The following is a 19,211-nucleotide window of genomic DNA, read 5'->3' on the forward strand; positions in this document are numbered from 1 at the left end:
GAAATTTATGTAATGTTTCGACTTCTATAATCCGAACAACACCAGGTGGAAGGAACCGGGAATAACAGCACCATGGTAGACCCACCATCAATTCTAGAATCTGAAATTTCATAAATGTTTGAACACAAGAACTCAAAATAATACAAAATTTTTGAATTCCAAAACTCGAAATGTTACAAAAATTTCGGATTATAGAAGTCGAAACATTACATAAGTTTCAGGTATTACAATATGAATTTTCTCTATGTATTATATCCACAAAAAATCAAACACTACACTGACCAACATTCGATTACTAGAATTTGAAACTGTTTACTAGTTTCATACTTATATATCTGAACCATTTAAAACCTCTGGGACGTATATTAGTTCTGATTTTTATGTACGATATATGATATATTTTTCGGATTCTACAATTTTATATTCACTATAAATTTCGGATTCTAGAATATGATATTTTCTAAAAATTTTGGATTCTAGAGTTTGAAATTTTTGAATATAATCAAGCTCTAGAATCTGATAATGTCGGGACAGAGAAACAAAAATTGGAAGAGTTTTTCTCTTGCTGCGGTTTTGGCTCTAAAGCTACAACATTCGTGGCTACCTTTTCCTTGTCAACCATCTTGTTGGTTGCAAATGAATCTAATCCCAAAGACCAAGTTCGAAATGCATATTGCTTTCATTTGTTGGGTCAAAATACTTCTTCTCTAGCAATGGAGGGAGAGGAAGAAATTGAGATTTTCATTGAGAGTTGGGAGGTGAGATTTAGAAGGTGGATTGGGTCAATGGTGGGAGGTCGAAGTGGGAGCTCCTGATTTTTTGAAGTTTCAGCTATGGTGGGAGGGAGGAAGGGAGAAAGATCGGATGGAATTGGAGAGTTGTGTTGTAATGGTGTGATTGTATGGTTGTGGTTATATTTAGTAGATTTAAGGGCATTTTTGTCAATTCTATTGAGAGCATTTTTGTCCAAATATTTATTACTTAAAAACGGATCGTGCATGGTAAATCCGCAATTGAATTTATAAACTCCCTCTCAAAACATTTGACTAGTCGAACTCCACCTCAAGTTCGTCCCAATTCCAGAACGACCCCGAACGCTCGAATAAAAATCCGGCTTTCGCCACCGCCTTAAAATCCCTACCTAGGACATAACCGTAAATTCACCAAAAACAAAGGTACAACGTGGGGAACACACCATGGCATCGACATCCCACCCCCCAAACACAAGGGTTTATGGAGGGCTTTGCTTTGTCAAAAATTTCATTTCTCCCTCTCCAACTTCTTCATCAATGGCTCCCTCACTCTCCTCTTAACTACCCAAAAACCCTAACCCCAAACCCCACCCATCCAAAAAACCCCAACTTTTGCAGATTCAATCCGCAGCTCCCCATGTTGAAGGCCTTATCGTCCTCATGCCTACGGGGTCGGTTTCAGTCCGCGCCTTCCGCTCTGCCATCCCATCTCCGCCGCCACGGGACTCCGTCGAGAGCGCCGTTCGGCGGAGTCTCGGGGTCGCTCAGGGGAAGGAAAAGCCCTAGCTTGTGCCAGAGGTTGTTTTTCTGTTCGGACTCGACGGATGGGTCGGACCCGGCTGGGACCGGGGCCGAGTTGAAGAGGGTGGAAGTCGAGGGGGAGGAGGCGGCGGATTCGAAGCCGTCTTCCGCCATCGTTCCGACAGTGTTCAGGCCCGAGGATTGTCTCACGGTTAGATTTGTGCATTTTGAGTTTACTGTACTCCCTGAGGTTGTGGAGAACCGTGAGAAAGGGGGAAAGAACATCTTAGTGTTAAGCACTACCTCTGTTCCCAAAAGATAGTCCAGTCTGCAAAACAAAGTCCAGTCTGCAAAACAAGAACTTAAAAATAATGCATTTTTGTTAAGTAAAATGTAATTTTTTTGCTGGTAATTACTAGATATCAATGAGTTATTTAAATTTATCAATAAAAGATTAAATTTTTCTTCACTTAAGTGCAATCTTTTTGGAAGGGAGGGGGTATTTATTTGGTCTTGATAACCACCAACCACTAGGCTGTAGATATTAAATAAGTTCGAATTTCAATACACACATCACAAATATCAATACGCCTTCACGGGTATCAATGCACTTTCTTTGAATATCAAAACACGTTATACATATTATCCACCGCTCTGATGGCTGTGCTTGGCATTTTCCTCTTATTTGTATGGCGGTTTTACTCAAAGTTGTTTGAAATCAGTAGAATTAGAGGTAGTGTGAGATTCATAGTTAGATCATCTCCATCTCTTTACCCATTTTTTTTGCTCGATATGAAAGTTGTAAACTTGGGTGAGAATTTGAGTAAAAAAAAATTCACCTGATGAAGTGCTCTGATGGGCAACGTGTGATTCAAGCATAATACAGGAGTGAAAGCTTTGTTAGTGGTAAAATTTGAAAGCCGTAAAGTAGACTCCTTTGCTTGATTACCACGATACGCAATCATGTTCAACAGACTTTCCCCACCTTAGTAATCTCTCTCTAGTTTCCAATTTCCTCAAATGACAAAGCCAAGGAATAAACATTACCTTTTACCAAACAATAGGATGCCACTGAATTTTCTCCACAGTAGGTCTAATAACAGTTCAAGCAGGTCTAACGGAATATATCCTATTCAATAGCCATACCAGGAAGTATTCAAACTTTACACAATGTAGAAGAGATGCAGAGGTGTGCTCTATCGTCTTCCGCAGAAGCTAGTTGTTTTTTTAAAACCATATTTAAGGTCCTATCTTAGAGTGGTGAGTGCTGGCTTTTAAGAAGATAAGTTTGTGACTTTGATGGGGATATATCAGTCTATGGGTGCGTTGCACTGTTTTGGAGGATGTATGCTACCGGTACCATAGACAAAAAATGTGCAGAGTACAGCAATCTGATATATTTTAATACGATGTAGCCTCAAAGGGATTCCTGTTCAACCCGTTTAAACGAACTTGAATTGTGGTCTGTGCGCACCTATTGCCCTCTTGGAAGTTGATTTCTCCTTTTGCCCACCTATCTTTTCGTCCTATATATCATTCTTAGTTGTTTACTTGTTTACAATTCCTTATTGCATATTGGTTTGTGCAATTTCGAGCCTATTTAGGGATAGTACAATAGCAATAAAAACAATTGTGATACATGGACCATATTTTTTTCATTCATTTGAGTGGTGGGGAATGTGGGGTAACGGTCGCTCTATTACAGCATTGTTTGATTGTCCGTCTTTGACAATACTTGTCCTTGATTGTTTTTTGTGCAACATGCTTTTCTTGTTCCCCACTGCAGGTTTTGGCGTTGCCTTTGGCTCACAGACCGCTATTTCCTGGATTCTACATGCCAATGTATGTGAAGGTTGGCTGCTTGTCTCTAGTTTATGAGTGTGGATTTTTTTTTTTTGGGAGTACATTTGATTTAAATGTTACCTGAACGGCCCAGACTGGTTGTAGAAAGGGGAAGTCCAATGATCTTCATGGAATTGTAAGTGTGAAAATTGACACCCGGGCCTGAGTCTGGGGATAGGTCAAAACAAGTACATGCTCCGATACACGGGTCCAGGCTAATTTGATTGGGTCACAAAACTAAAAGTTTCCATGGTGTGTTGTCATACATTGCATCATGTGTTTTGTCTCTACCAAAGAAGCAATGGTACATAAAAGGGACACAGATTGCCCGTTCTATGGACATGTCCCGAACATTTACAAAAAAACTTGGGACACATCAGAGGAACAGGAAATACTGATACTCTAATTGTAACATATATCACACCACGTCACAACATGGACAAGGTAACCAATGGGGAATAAAATCTATCCATTTAAGGTCAAGTACATTTTTTGTGATTAGTGTAGCCACATTCAAAATACTCTTTTTTGTTTGTCCGAAAACGCAAATAATAAGAACTTAATTTTTTGCATTACAATTACCTACATATTTCATCTACTGAGAGGAGTAGGAAACTAGGAATCATTTGCCCCAATCAGTTTCACCTTCTAGAAAAGAAGGTGAACTGTGAACAACAAGACCTGCTATCTATTCCTGAGATATCTAGTATAGAAATTGGATGTTGAACTCTAGAATCTCAACATTAAAAATTCGAAAGAGAGGGAATCAATAGGTATAAAAGTACATTGTTTTCATTTTAAAAGTTCTAAAGAGAAGGAATCATTTGCACGCAACATTGTTTTCAATAGTTAAATAGGAAACTTTTTCTCCTTTTAGGAAATATTTTCAAGTGTGCGACGCGTGTCTGGGAACTTTTTCGCCTTTTAGGAAACATTTTCTCCTTTTAAGGTTTCGTGTTGTCTCTTACAGATCGAAGTTCTAAGGTGGGATCAAGGATAAATCTATATGATCCTAGATTGTTTATTGTTCATGAATATTGATTTTAAGTTATTTTTCTTCAATTTGCAATATATTTTACAAAGTTCCTGAAGTGAGGGGGCGTGTCTGGCTTAAAAAATCATAGGACATGCCGGTGCGACACATGTTGGGGTATGTACAACTACCTATCGTCTCTGACACACACGGTGTCTTCTTAGAATAGTTTGCGCCTTTTAGACATTTGTTTTCTGAAAGTGATCAATGCAGTTAGACTACTTGAAATTCCTAATAACTACATTCTAATGGATGTCAATTGGTTAATCTGAGTAGTGCATTTAGCCCAATATTTTAGAAGGCCTTTGTCTAGGGTTCTACCCTTGGGGACCCCTTCCCTCGCTAACCTATTGCCAAAAGAAAGCTTAACTGATGAAGGCTTTTCTTAGTTATTGCGCTGGTGATTGCTGCAACTAATTTAGGTTAGCCTCACATACTATTAGACTATTAGTTGTTCCATTGAAATGAGTAATTAAAAGGAAAGCGGTGCTAGCAGCCCCTTTTTCTATTACTCATTTTATTTGAGGTTTGTATTGAAATAACTTGGGTCTTATGGATTCTTTTTGCCCGTGTAATTATTCTCTTGCAGGATCCTAAATTACTAGCAGCTTTACAGGAAAGTCGAAAACGGCAAGCCCCATATGCTGGAGCTTTCCTTCTTAAGGATGAGCCGGGGACTGATCCTAGTGTGACCACAGGTTCAGATACAGAAAAAAACATAAATGAGCTCAAAGGAACAGAGTTGTTTAACCGCCTTAACAAAGTTGGTACACTGGCCCAGGTAACTTGTTTAGGTTTTAGCAGTAGTTACACTTTCCAGTGTACTATTTCTCTTTAAAATTCGTTATTGAAGCGATTTCTGATCCTTGATTAATGTTGTTTTATGCTAATAATATGTGATGCCAGATAACAAGTATCCAAGGAGACCAGGTAGTCCTTGTTGGTCATAGAAGACTGCGAATAACGGAGTTGGTGAGTTCTGCTTGATGCCCTGCGTATTCATATTATCCATCGCACTCCTTGTGTCTCTGGCTATGCATCTTATGCATCCAACGGTCCAAGTATCCAGTTTGTAGTTATGTAAATTTGCTAGATGCACATAAACCTTGAGGCCAAGTTCCCTAAATTCAGTATCCACAAGAAAATAAGTTTTAGACTGAATTAATTGTCCTCTGTGCAGGTCAGTGAGGATCCGCTTACAGTCAGAGTTGATCATCTCAAGGCATGGCCTGTTTTTCAGATTTTCCCTGCTTTCGGATTATTGGCTGTAATCTAGAATTAAAGGTACCTTGAAATTCTGGATTCTTCCGCTATACCTTTTTCTTATTAGGTTGTTCTCTATTTTGTAGGATAAACCATATGATAAGGATGATGATGTTGTAAAGGCCACATCGTTTGAGGTTATATCAACCCTCAGGGATGTTTTGAAGACGAGTTCCCTCTGGAGAGATCATGTTCAAACTTACACTCAGGTTTGGCCCTTCCTCCGCAATTTTGGGTGCTGCTTCATGCTGCTTAGCTTTTCTCGCTCTCCCCTTCCCGCACCCCAAAGCAATGGAATGAACAGAACAGAAAAGAAAACTGCAAAAGTGAAGCTGTCCCATTCACAAATCTTGAAAGAGTTCCAACTTACTTATGGAAGACCCTTGAACCAAATAGTTAGGGGCTTACGGGCTACGGCAAGTCAAGGAACAATTCCCACGACAACAAAACTTAAAACCCACCTTTTGTTTATTCCCGATATTCTGTCATCTCTGCATAGTTTTCCTTTCTCTCTTACCCCATTTCTCTTTTCCACTGGAGTTCTGCCGCTGCTACCACAGTACCACACTGGTTTTACTGGCAATACACCGATCACTGGTGCCACCGTCATGGAAGTGAGAGGGAGGTGGTGGTAGTCTTGGGGGTCTGGGGGAGGGATGTGGTTGTGTTCAAAGGTGCCTGTGGTCTTAGGGGTATGAGGGAGGAGGGAAGGGGGGAGGGATGTGGTTGTGGTCTTGGGTGGCCAAGGAGAGGGTAAAGTGGGGAGTTGGTGCTTTTCACTGGTGGGGCAGATAGGAAGGGGCACTCAAAAATAGGCCATAGAGAGGGATATGGCTGTAGGTGTGAGGTAGGTTATTAGGGCATTGACTGGCTGTCTGTTAACTCGTTCTCCCTCTGTTCCAAATTGCTCATCTCTTATACTATTTTGGGATGTTCCTAATTGTTGGTTCTCTTTGATAAGTCAAAACAAAATGTATTCAATCTTCCAAAATTGACCCTTTGCCAATAACAATGATTTCATTCAAAAGTTGAAATATAAGGGCATTGTTGGAAATCAATGTACATTTTTAACTTTTTAAGTGTGAATGCATTTATTGCATGTCTCCTTAAAAGGTTGGAATTCCCATAAAGGACCAGCAATTTTGAACAGAGGGAGTATGTGATAGCTTTGAATAAGTTTCTCTCTTCTTGAAAAGTTTGCTTTCTTGGAACTTCTTTTGTGTATGGAGCTTTTTATTCCATAATCTGAATCACCAATTTTTAAAGTTGTTTTTCTGTATTTTTTCAATAGTTTATTATCAAATTTCTCTACTCAGTTCATTGTGCTCAACATGTCTTGTGCTTGTATATTTTTTGATTCTGAATTGCTTCAAGTTGAACATTAAATAAAGCTAAAAGTAAGAGGAAAAAAATGGTGCAGAATTAAGAAGGGGCTATTGTACTTTTGAGCAAGGTGTTGTTTCGAAGGAAAAAGGTTTTTCAATAAACCTCGACAAGGGTAGAAGTGTAATTTCATACATAAATTGTGAGGGTTGAAATGGGTCTGATTGCAAAGATTTAATTGTTTTTGTTTTAACTAGGTTTTAACTAGTAAATTTTATTGGTCAAAGAGCCAATAATATGGGTAACATATGTGATTGTTACCCTTTGAGCTGAACTCTCTAATTCTATGAACTAACTGTTGGGCATTGTTTCATATGTGATTGTTTTGTGTTCTACAAAATTAACTGGATAAGTTTGAGACTGGAGGGATTTGTAGTTTGAGACTGGAGAGTTTTGCAGTATGCTAAATTTTGCTTGTGTTATATCCTTATGCTTTCATGTGTGCTAAAATTGAATTAGTTCTATTTGTCAATCCTCCTGAGTGATACTTCTTTTCGCTTATGTTGGTTCGACGTCCAACCTCAGTGCAATTATACACGTATTTAATTTGAGATTGTTCCGAGTTTCAGGCCTTGAGTTGCTTGGCATGCTTCAGGCGTTTGTCATAGCTTTTAAAATGATCAACTGTTTTCCTAAGAGTCTTTGTAGAATAGATTTGTTTTGATCATCAACGACTATGATTGATTTGATTAATTGTTTTTACTGACAAAGTAAGGAATTAAATTTGGCCTTTTCCTCTACCCAATATTTGCAGCATATGGGTGATTTCAATTATTCAAAGTTAGCTGATTTTGGAGCAGCAATATCTGGTGCAAACAAATTCCAATGCCAGCAAGTGCTTGAAGAGCTAGATGTAAGCATCATCTGTTACTTTAATTTCTTTCAATGAACTACAATTTCACTTGGATGATAAAGTATTCTGTGAGTTTGGTTTGGGGGAAGGAGTTATGGACTGTTGGGTTGTGTTTGTGATGGAGGAACAAGGAGAACTTGGTGGTTAAGAGGAGCTGGGGGTTCAATTACTTATGTCAGTTGAGGTGACAGGGTCTTTATTTGGAGAACAATCTGTTTTCTCTCCGGAAAGTGGTTACAGAATTAACTGTAGGGCCTCGGCTTTGGATTTGATGCTTAGGTAGAAGATAACAGAGGCCCAGGAGTTAATCTAAATAACAGAGCTAATCTTAGGAAGCATGGATACTAGACATCGATTTTCAATAAGACAAGACAGGAGTACACTACATGGATGGAAAACCATTACCAAAACCGAAGTGTATCAGGTTGGTTTGGACTTGAAGCCCTAACATGCAATTTAGAAACAACGATTGGATGTAATTTAAATTACTCCATAGGAGCCTAAAGAGATGGAAGATGTATTTCGAAGGCAATCTTGACATGTTGTATAAAAAATGGTTACCCTTCATGTGAAAATATTCTGTTGCATCTGTTGATATATTGTCTCTAGTTCTGAAATATTTGCCATATCAGGTCTATAAGCGGTTAAAACTTACTCTGGAACTAGTGAAGAAAGAAATGGAGATTAGTAAGATTCAGGTATGCCCTGCTAGTATTTTAACGTCAAAGACGTTCATGGTAGTTGAATGCGGTTTGTTTCATATATTTTTTGGCAATTATTAGGAATCAATTGCAAAAGCAATTGAAGAAAAAATAAGCGGGGAGCAGCGGCGATACTTGTTGAACGAGCAGCTTAAGGCCATAAAGAAGGTGTGTGAACCTTTTTCTTCCTATGTTATAAGTATTTATGCATCATGCTTAGTTCAGGTTTATTTTTTCTGTTGTGTCTCCATAGGGGTTTCCGTATTTATGCTTATTGAAATGTTCACATGGTGTTTTTGAGTCGCTAAGCTGGATATTTTTAGTATTTTGATATTTTTGTGGACTTAATTTAATCAAAATTATTACTTTTTGCCTTGATGCAGGAACTGGGGTTGGAGGCTGATGACAAAACAGCACTTTCTGGTTAGTTCTTATCTTACTCCACAACATAACTAGATGATCATTGGAAATTTTCTCCTCTCTTGGTAGAGTTGGAAATTTGCGCTTGTGGAAATAGGAGGTCATGCGGCTAATAAAGTTTGATAGTGTTGTTTTTTCGAATCCATAGTCCTTCGCCTTCGATATATTTTTGTAATATAAAACAATTAGTAGATCACATGGCTGGATTTTCCCTCATATATTATGTTCTCGCGAGTTTTTTGTAAGTTGGACTCTTGCACTCTAAAGTCTAAAGTTGGCCATTCTACATGATGACGTGTTTTAGATTGTTAACCACCAACTCATCTAGATCTAGTCATCTAGAAGCTTAAGCTGTTAGAGGAAGGGAGATAACGTTACTAGTTATATCTGCAACAAGCCCTCTCACGTCCCTGGCTCTCCTCCATAAATGGGCTAAACACATGTAAACATTTTAGTCATTAGGCAGGCTGTGAGGTTTGAACACAAGATTTATTACCTGCTCTAATACGATATTAGATTGTTAACCACCACCTCACAACAAGCTTAAGTTGTTAGAGAGAGATAACTCTACCGTTTATATATTCAACAATGTGCATGGCAAAAGAAGAGTGCCGGATCGTGACTTTCACACAACACATGCTTTGGGTGGTTGATGAACTTTATGGTAAACTTGGTCCTCATTTCATGTATTCCTCGAGTTATAATGTTGGCAAACTTATTTGTGTATGTTCTATTAGATTAAAAGACTCAAGGATAGTTTGGTATTTTTAGTTTGGCTGGACAAAAGTTGTAGGGTCCTAAATACATCCCCGGTTTTACTCTTTACACCTACTAAAGATCGGCACACCTCCCACAATTCCCTAGGCTTACGTCATTCTCAATTCACACCTATATTTTCTTCAGTGTTCTAAAACTTGGAAATACTCGGCGAGTACTCGGTACTCGGTGCCTAGCCGAGTAGAGTTAGGGCTACTCGGTGGAATTACTCGGCCAGCCGATTACTTGGCATTACTCGGCGAGTACCCGGCGAGTACCGATTACTCGGTAAAACAAGATTACTCGGAAGTGGGGAGAAAATTGAAAAAAAACTGAAAAATTGGGTAAAATACATAATATGTTAAATTTGAAGGGTCGTTAGTGTAATTTCAGTATAGTTTTATACTTACCCTAATCGAGTGAACACACCAATCAAGCTACTGCTGCCGTTCCTCTTCTTCTTCGAGGAATAATTGACTACTAATTTCGTACTTCGTTTTATTTGGTTTGAACGTTGAACTTTGTAATTGATTATTAATTTCGTATTTGGTTTCATTTGGTTTGAACGTTAAGCTTTGCAATGGACTAGTAAAACTTTGCAATGGACTAGTAATTTTGTACTTAGTTTCATTTGGTTTGAACTATGAACATTGAACTTCTCATTATGCATTATGAATATCATTTGGGGAACATATAAAAAAAAAATTCCAAGTAATTTCTACTCGCCGAGTAATCACCGAGTAATTGCCGAGTACTCGGCTTACAAGGTACAAGTTGGCCGGCCGAGCGAGTACCGAGTACCGAGTTTTAGAACATTGATTTTCTTTATATGCACCCAGTGTCCCATCGCCAGTTAGACCATTGCCGAAGGCCTGCGAGCTTGTTACTGACAGCTTTGTATCCCTTTTACCCACCACTATAAGCCTGTATCTTCATCACCAGCCATTTCAGTTTGAAATTTGTTTTGAGATCTTTATGATTTGCTGTTACCAGTTCGTTGTAGCATAGTTGTTTAATGTTTGTGCTTCAAATAATTTAGCAATATTTGGGTTTGGTATGTTCTGCCAAGTAATTTGAGAGTGGTTTGATGTAAAGGTTGGCGAACTCCATTATGTTACAGCATCTTCTTTTCCACCTTTTCCGTGATGTCATTATTTCACATACTATTTACAGCCCCAAGATAGCATTATTTTCATTCCCCAAACCTGAAGCTATCAATCGATCTTAACTCCTTGCCCGTTGAATTTATACCTAAAAACTCCAAGTGGGTGTCCATAGAATTTCTGCAACTAATTCCAGAAATCGTGCCATTCTGCCTTTTAGAAATCGATCCTAATCCCATTCCTCTCCTACCCTGGAGTCTTTCTTCTCCGTTTTGGTATGCTTGCAGCAACTTTCCATTTCCAAAACCCACTAAAAATCCAATCGCAGTCACTCTCGGACCATGTTTCCTCAGTTCTCCTACATCAAGCTTGCAATCTTTGATGAGATTACTGAACGATGACTTTGAGCATCTAGCCAGATTTCAATATCAAGGAAAAGTGAAACTGCTCATGCTTCTGTTGTTGAAAATTTTTAGGCTTCGGTCCCCAAGTTGAAAACATATTCATTTCTGAACATTTAGGCCACGTCAATCCACCTTTAACTTCCCTGAGTCAGCAGTGCTATTGGCGAAATTGAATAAATTCTTTGATTTGGTGTCAAATTAAATAAGAGGGTGGAGATTACTTGGATACAAACCTCTAAAGAGGAATAATAGAGTTGTCTCTCTCTGAGAGCCAAATTCATTTATCATGCAGTGGCCAGTGGGTACGCCCTTTTATACTTTTATCATTTAATAACGTTATGATTTACCTTCATGCAAAAGTCAAAACACAGATGCATGCATGGTGGACTCTATTTTCCACATTATTTGTCTATTATTGGTTTTGTGTCTCTGCTGCAGGAAAGTTTAGGGAAAGAATTGAGCCAAATAAGGATAAATGCCCCCCTCATGTATTGCAAGTTATAGAAGAAGAACTGACAAAACTTCAGCTGTTGGAGGCCAGTTCAAGTGAATTCAATGTGACACGTAATTATCTTGATTGGTTGACTGCATTGCCTTGGGGAAATTACAGGTTTGTACTTCAATTTCTTTCCAATCGCTTTCTAATTTTCTGTGGGGACCTTACCTATTTGGCTAAAGTGTGCTGTGCTTTAATTGACAAGTTTGGGGTGGTTGTTCGTATTTCTTGTTGCATTTGAATTTACCTACTTATGTTCGTTAGAAGTTAGAACATTTTTTTTTATCTCTGTTCTAAATGGCGGCCGCCCAGGCCGCCTAGGCGCTTGGAGGTACCCTGCCGCCACGCCAATAGCCCTTGGCGTTTGATTTGGCGCCTCGGGAGGTTTGGCGGTGCTTGGCGGTCTTGGAGCTTGGCAGTCTTGGCGGCCTTGGCGGCGGCGTCGGCGTCTTTGGAGGCCTTTGGCGGCCTAAAAAATATATATATAAAAGTAATACAAGGGATGTGAGCGAAGCCCTACTACTTATTGTCTTATTCAACTTATTTGCTAGTTGCTACTACTTAATTTCATTTGGGTTTGTACTTTGAAGTTTGAACTTGCATTATGGACACATGGAATATAGTTTGATTGGATAATGGTTTGTTAAAAAAAAAAAATCCGCCGAATTGCTTGGTGCCGCCTAGGCGGCTTGGCGCTTGGAGGTGGGTCTCCGCCCTACTAGCGCCAAGCGCCATTTAGAACATTGTTTTTGATGCACTTAGCATAAAGGCTTCAGGATTTTAATTTGTTTATTATCTGTTTTTGGGTTCCAATGTAATCCTTGTGATGTTTTGGGTGCAAATGCCCTCACAATTCCCTTACTGCCTCCAACCCTGTTTGGTAGGTGATAGTTAGACGCAAAATAACTGCAACACTGGAGAGACCCTTCTTTTTTGTTTGAAATATATTTCTGTATTGGGAAGATGAACATGTTACAACTCTTGATTGATTTTTGTCTTCTAAGTTCCATATTTTTATGTTACCAAATTACCGATGTTCGTTCTGTTGTAGATTTAATAATTTCCATGTGAAGTTGTCTACACAGTAAATAATTCTGTTCTCATATATTTAGGTTTAGTAGTAGTTTAGGGATGTTGTAAGTCCATGCTAAGTCTAACTCTCTAGTTGGCCTTGCTTGCCAAATTCCATTTACATTCCTTTGATTTCACCAGTATGGAATATTAGGTGGTGTTTCCACTAAACTAAAAGGAGTAGACAAGTTGTTTCCACGAAACTATACTAACAAGTTTAGTTGAAACAAGTTGGCTGAAGGCATAAACTTGTAGACAGATAATACAAGGGAAACACAATGGCGTTTCCACAAAACTAAAAGTAGACAAGTTGCACTAAACAAAATGGACAAGTTTAGTGGAAACAAGTTGGCTAAGGGCAATACGTTGTAGACAAAATATATAGTGGAAACTTAGTGTATTTGCAGTCCAGCTTTGATAATAGATCACATGTTTTGAACAGTGGGTATCTTTATCCTTCTTCCAACTCTACCACTTCCATTCCAATGCTACGAGTAGCAGTACTAGTTGATATGGTTTTTAATTAAAAGTTTGTTGCATTGTAAGTCTATGTTTAACCTTGCTCTGGTGACCTGTCCATTGATTTCTCTCTTTAAAGTTTTTTTTTTTGTAACATATCTTTCTTTGGGCTTATGGGAATAAATGCTTTAGGATATTTTATTTTGAAACTTATAAACTGAACTCAAATATGACCTTTTGGGCTTCTGATTTAAATGCAGCGATGAGAACTTTGATGTTCTCCAAGCGCAAAAAATTCTCGATGAAGACCATTATGGGTTGACTGATGTCAAAGAAAGGATATTGGAATTTATAGCAGTCGGAAAGCTCCGAGGGACCTCACAAGGTTGGTTATATGCATGTCCTAATTGAATGGTTTTTGAGGGTTTGACCGTCATGGTTTGTATGATGGTCTATTTTGCTCGCCAAATCTAAAAACAAAAAGGAAAAAAAGGATAAACTGAATAAATTAATGTTCTGTACTAGGATAGTTTAACTACGCTGTTGGGATTCCTGCTATCTGGTATCAGCATTATGCTCTGCCTTCCCCGTTTCCACGAGTTGAGTTTTGTTCACCCTCCACACTTTTTGGTAAGCATGACATCACTTTGTGGTGGGATCCACACCATTTCAACCAATAAGATGGAGGGTAATGTTCACCCTTTTAAGGATGGTGAACAAAATTGCATTCCCTTCCCACTCATGATCCATTTGATGGTGTCATCCAGAGGTTGTAATTGCTTGGTTTGCCTTCCTGTGGTTTGGAAAATTGGGGATGGTACTGGTGATAGTTTCCCCCAATCTTTTTTGGACATGTGAAAATATATTTCCCCCCAATACATCACAGGGAAAATTATCTGTCTCTCTGGCCCACCTGGAGTTGGAAAAACTAGCATTGGTCGTTCAATTGCTCGGGCTTTGAACCGTAAGTTCTACCGATTTTCAGTTGGAGGATTGTCCGATGTTGCTGAAATCAAGGTAGATCATATCCCAAATTGTGATTACCAGTAACACACGATTACACTTTCTCATTTAGCCGACAGCATGTTGTATTACTAACTTATGAAACTACATGTAGGGGCATCGTCGAACATATATTGGTGCAATGCCAGGAAAGATGGTGCAATGCCTGAAAAACGTGGGAACAGCTAACCCTCTTGTCCTGATTGATGAGATTGACAAGGTATATTGTATCACTGATACCTCAATAATTAAATGCCTCAATTGTTCTAGTACTGCTTTATTCTTCAGGATGGATTGGCTTTGGGTGTAGAGCAAAACAGAACCTCTGCTGGGGACAATATTTGTTCCCAACCATTTATGGAGCTGTAATTATTAGTTGGGGTAGATCTTAAAAATGACTTATTATCTGTTCTACTTTGCAATGGCAGTTGGGAAGAGGACATGCAGGTGATCCGGCAAGTGCTATGTTGGAACTCCTTGATCCGGAGCAAAATGCAAACTTTCTAGACCACTATCTTGATGTTCCTATAGACTTATCGAAGGTTAGTCATTGGAGTAGGGGTTATCAAAGGTTTCCATTCCTGAAATTTGTCTTCCAAGTTACAGGTGAAAGTTTTTGGTTTTTCAAGTGGTCTCAGATACTATCACTTCAAAGTTTGTGTGGGATGCTTAGTTTATATATCATTAAATAATCCTGACCCAGATGTATGGCTAACAACCTTCTTCGAATTGCATTTTTTATTCGAAGAAAGAAAAGTAAAGAACAGAAACAAACGTAGACACATAGCCGTGCGGGCTCCCACCCGCTTATATCTCAACTGAGCCTGAACCCTGTACTTTTTTGGGATGACAGATAAACCACTCAAGCTATTGGCAAATGGTTCTAGAAGTTGACTTCAAGTATATTGGACCCATTTTGATTTTATCAACTACAATTTATTGGAATATCATTTAATACCTTGTCAAAAAGACGAGGCTTGGTTTCCTATCTATTACATGAACTCTTAACATGCTCATAATAAGAACTAGCTATTTCAAGTTCAAAGAAGGAGGTGTCCCTCTTTCATTGTCTGAAGTAAGGATCTTGAATTGCAACTAGTGATGGAGCATTCATTTCTATTTTGCTGATTCATCATGGGCTAGTTTTAGAGGCATTATAAGAGGGTGATTTTTGACAGTTATGGCTTATGATTAAATTTTCCATTGCAGGTTTTGTTTGTTTGTACAGCGAATGTTGTGGAAATGATACCCAACCCTCTGTTGGATAGAATGGAGGTTGTGGCCATTGCTGGGTACATCACTGATGAGAAAATGCACATTGCAAGAGATTATTTGGAGAAAACTACTCGTGAAGCTTGTGGAATTAAGCCTGAACAGGTATTCTGCATGTGTGCGTGCGTGCATGCAAAATTTGCTACTTGTTAGTTTGCACTTAATTGCATGAAATTATGTTTCACTTTCACCTTCACCAAATGCTTTTTCGATTGGATGACTGAGTATGCAGTACCTAGAACCTCTAAGCGTATTTCTGTATTATTCATTTCTAATCTGGTTATTCATACCAACAATGAAGCATGTGTATCCCGTAATGATCTTGAAAGGGATATCGGGAGTAGCATTTTTTATTTTTTTTTACGTTTAATAAGAGGGATAATTGACATTCGAAAATGAATGTGTTCCAGGTTGAAGTGACTGATGCTGCTCTCCTTGCTTTGATAGAAAGTTACTGCCGTGAAGCAGGTGTTCGAAATCTTCAGAAGCAAATAGAGAAGATTTACCGCAAGGTGAGTTAGACTGTCCAATCCTATTGCGATTATCGAATTCAAACCGCTTTGGTGATTGAAGGCAGCTTTCGTTGATAGTTGTATGTGTTTGTGTTTTGTGACAAGTTGACATGCACATGAATCTTGTATCTGTAGTCTAGTCTGTGATTTTTGTTCTTGATCAACATAAAAAAGCTATAATTGTTGTTGTCATTGTTCTTCATTAATTTGAGCTCACATGAAAACTGAGCTCTGTTGGCATTTTCCTTAGAACCAGCACGTCCTGTGATTTCTTGGCAGATTGCTCTGCAACTTGTGCGAAAGGGAGCATATACTGAACCTCCAGCTGCCGGAGACCAGGTTGTGGAAGTTGACGAGGCAAAAACAGAATCTGTCAGTGACTTGGGTGAGACAGTGGTTGGAGGAGAGACGCAGTTTGTGGCTGATCCAGTGGACTGTAGCAGTAATGAAATGGCTTCTGACACTACAGTTGAAATAGACCCAATGGAGAAGGATCTCACAGTTGACCAAAGTCAACCTGTCACTGACCAGCATACGGATTCGCAGGTACCAGGGATCAATCATATTTCTAATACATGAAGTACCATGGTTTCTATTTCTATTTCTATTTCTTTTTCCTAATTGGTTGAAGAAGTTTGATTTTATTTGTTTCTCTTTAAGAAACGAAGGAGTAAGTCATGTACGTGTTCATCTGAGTTGATGCATGTTATTTGAACTTTGTTGGAAGAACTACCCACCTGTTCCAGTGTTTGAGAGGTTATTTCATATATGGTGCGGTGATTTGCGGTGAAATTAGCAATAAATAATAATTAAAGAAAGGTTGTTTGCACTTGGAGCATTGTGCTTGGGCTTTATAATTGCTCCGAAACATATCTGTGACTTGGGGAGAAATCTATAGGGCCACGTTTGGTTCACATGCTTATTTGGTTGTTTTCTCATTTCTTATAATATGCAATAAGCAACACCATGAATAAGGAAAGAAGTTTGGCTGCATAATTGCTTATTTTCTTCTTTGGAAGAGAGTTGGGCATTCTTTTAATAAGCAATTAAGCTATTCAGACCCCACCAAACAAGCATATTCACTAAGCATAGCAAATGAACAAGTAAACCAAACAGTCCCAAGTGTAATGTCCGGTTAGTTTTAATAAGCAATTAAGCTATTCAGAACCCACCAAAGAAGCATATTCACTAAGCATAGGCAAATGAACAAGTAAACCAAACAGTCCCAAGTGTAATGTCCAGTTAGTTTTACTCACTGAAACACTGCACATTGATGAAGAAAGGTACAAAGATAAAATTTGAGCTTGTTTAATCTTAGTTCTTATGTAGCATAACCCGGCTTTTGGCATGTTGAAATGTTGATGTTGCTCACAGTTTGTCATGTTGACAGGTCAATATAGAAACTCATGAAAAAAGGGAAAATGAGGCTGCTAATGTGGTCGAGAAAGTGTTGGTTGACACATCAAACCTGTCTGATTTTGTTGGCAAACCTGTTTTCCATGCGGAACGCATATACGACCAGACACCGGCTGGAGTTGTGATGGGTCTTGCTTGGACTGCTATGGGTGGTTCTACCCTTTACATAGAAACTACTCTGGTGGAGCAAAGTGAAGGGAAAGGGGCTTTGCATGTCACCGGACAACTGGGAGATGTGATGAAAGAGAGTACCCAGATTGCCCACACGGTTGCGAGAGCGATATTGATGGAGAAAGATCCGGATAACACTTTCTTTGCCAATACCAAGCTTCATCTCCATGTCCCTGCGGGGGCCACTCCTAAGGACGGGCCTAGTGCTGGTTGCACCATGATTACATCCTTACTTTCTCTTGCCCTGAAGAAGCCTGTCAAGAAGGACCTAGCGATGACTGGTGAAGTAACCCTAACTGGGAAGATCCTCCCAATTGGCGGGGTAAGCTAATTAAACCTTCATATTAACTATCTTTGAAGTAACCCTAACTGGGAAGATCCTCCCAATTGGCGGGGTAAGCTAATTAAACCTTCATATTAACTATCTTTGGTTCGTATGTTCACTCTCATCGATAGTAAACCAAGCACCAAACCACTACCTATGGATTATGAATTTGGAAAACCAAACCAACCCATAAAATTGATAGAACCAAACCAATCCTAACCATTGAGATACGGTTCGGGGTCGGTTTTGAACCACGGTTCACTAAAAATTGAGATATCATCTCCATAATCTGTTTAAAGTACTTAAAAGTGTATAGATAATTGAAACCAAAACTTATATTTAAACTAGAGCTACGAAAATCACCCAAACTCACTAACATCAACCAACTAAAGAAGAGTAGATGAAGGAATAGGGCCATGGAATAGAGTGTTAGATAAGAAATTAGTTATTGAGCAAAAAGATTTGGCAATCATTTGATTTCCCTATCAGTTCTCTCTCTCTTGATAAGGCCCTCCCGAAATTCATGATCCTAATACTTCTTAAGATTATTTAACGTTTATGCCTAACCTTGTTGTGTACTAATATCTACTCTCTTCAAAATGGATTCATTGCTCCATTTCTGCTTGGTTTTAGAATCACGCAACGTAATTTAGGGAGCTTCAAATATTTGATTTCTAGTACTAACCCGAACTGGTTCCCGCTGCTATTTGTCAACTACATTGCCATGATATGGACTTCTATTTTAATTTTTTGTGGCTCGTGTTATATCTGATAGATGCTTTTTATTGTGCACAAAAACAGGTCAAGGAGAAGACGATAGCGGCGAGGCGTAGTGATGTGAAGACCATTATATTTCCTTCAGCCAACAGAAGAGATTTCGATGAGCTTGCACCTAATGTGAAGGAAGGACTCGAGGTTCACTTTGTAGATGACTACAGTCAAATATTTGTCTTGGCTTTTGCCGATGAAGAGCAAACAGAGAAGTAAGCCACTCTTGCCTCTACTGTTCTTTTGAGGTCTTCATTTTTCTGGGTTTAGATTTCTGCTCCATGACCTACGCATTGGTTAGGCAGCATTGTTTTTCCCTTTTTTCGGACAGAAGTTTTCAAAGCAGAGTAGCTGAGGGAGGCCATAATTTTTTATTTTTTGATATCCCTGTACCGTTGGAAATCTTTCCATTTGTATCCTATTTATTGTGTTATTATATGGGGAGATATTCAGATATTGTGTTGGCTC

General features: G+C 38.9%; 1 protein-coding gene across 1 annotated transcript; it reads left to right on the plus strand.

The window, feature by feature from the left end:
* The first annotated feature begins 1,047 nt into the window (after positions 1–1,047).
* Positions 1,048–19,199, plus strand: LOC131325618 (lon protease homolog 1, mitochondrial). Its single transcript, XM_058357953.1, has 20 exons — positions 1,048–1,704; positions 3,280–3,345; positions 4,958–5,149; positions 5,275–5,340; positions 5,549–5,590; positions 5,718–5,840; positions 7,769–7,867; positions 8,500–8,565; positions 8,650–8,736; positions 8,952–8,991; positions 11,690–11,861; positions 13,538–13,662; positions 14,164–14,294; positions 14,395–14,499; positions 14,708–14,821; positions 15,489–15,656; positions 15,962–16,063; positions 16,343–16,609; positions 17,454–17,972; positions 18,777–19,199. Exons 1-20 carry the CDS (start codon positions 1,234–1,236, stop codon positions 18,960–18,962), a joined length of 3,141 nt encoding a protein of 1,046 aa, XP_058213936.1. The 5' UTR covers positions 1,048–1,233; the 3' UTR covers positions 18,963–19,199.
* The last annotated feature ends 12 nt before the right edge of the window (positions 19,200–19,211 follow it).

The sequence above is a fragment of the Rhododendron vialii genome, chromosome 5a (genome assembly GCF_030253575.1).
Source record: "Rhododendron vialii isolate Sample 1 chromosome 5a, ASM3025357v1".
NCBI classification, from domain to species: Eukaryota; Viridiplantae; Streptophyta; class Magnoliopsida; order Ericales; family Ericaceae; genus Rhododendron; species Rhododendron vialii.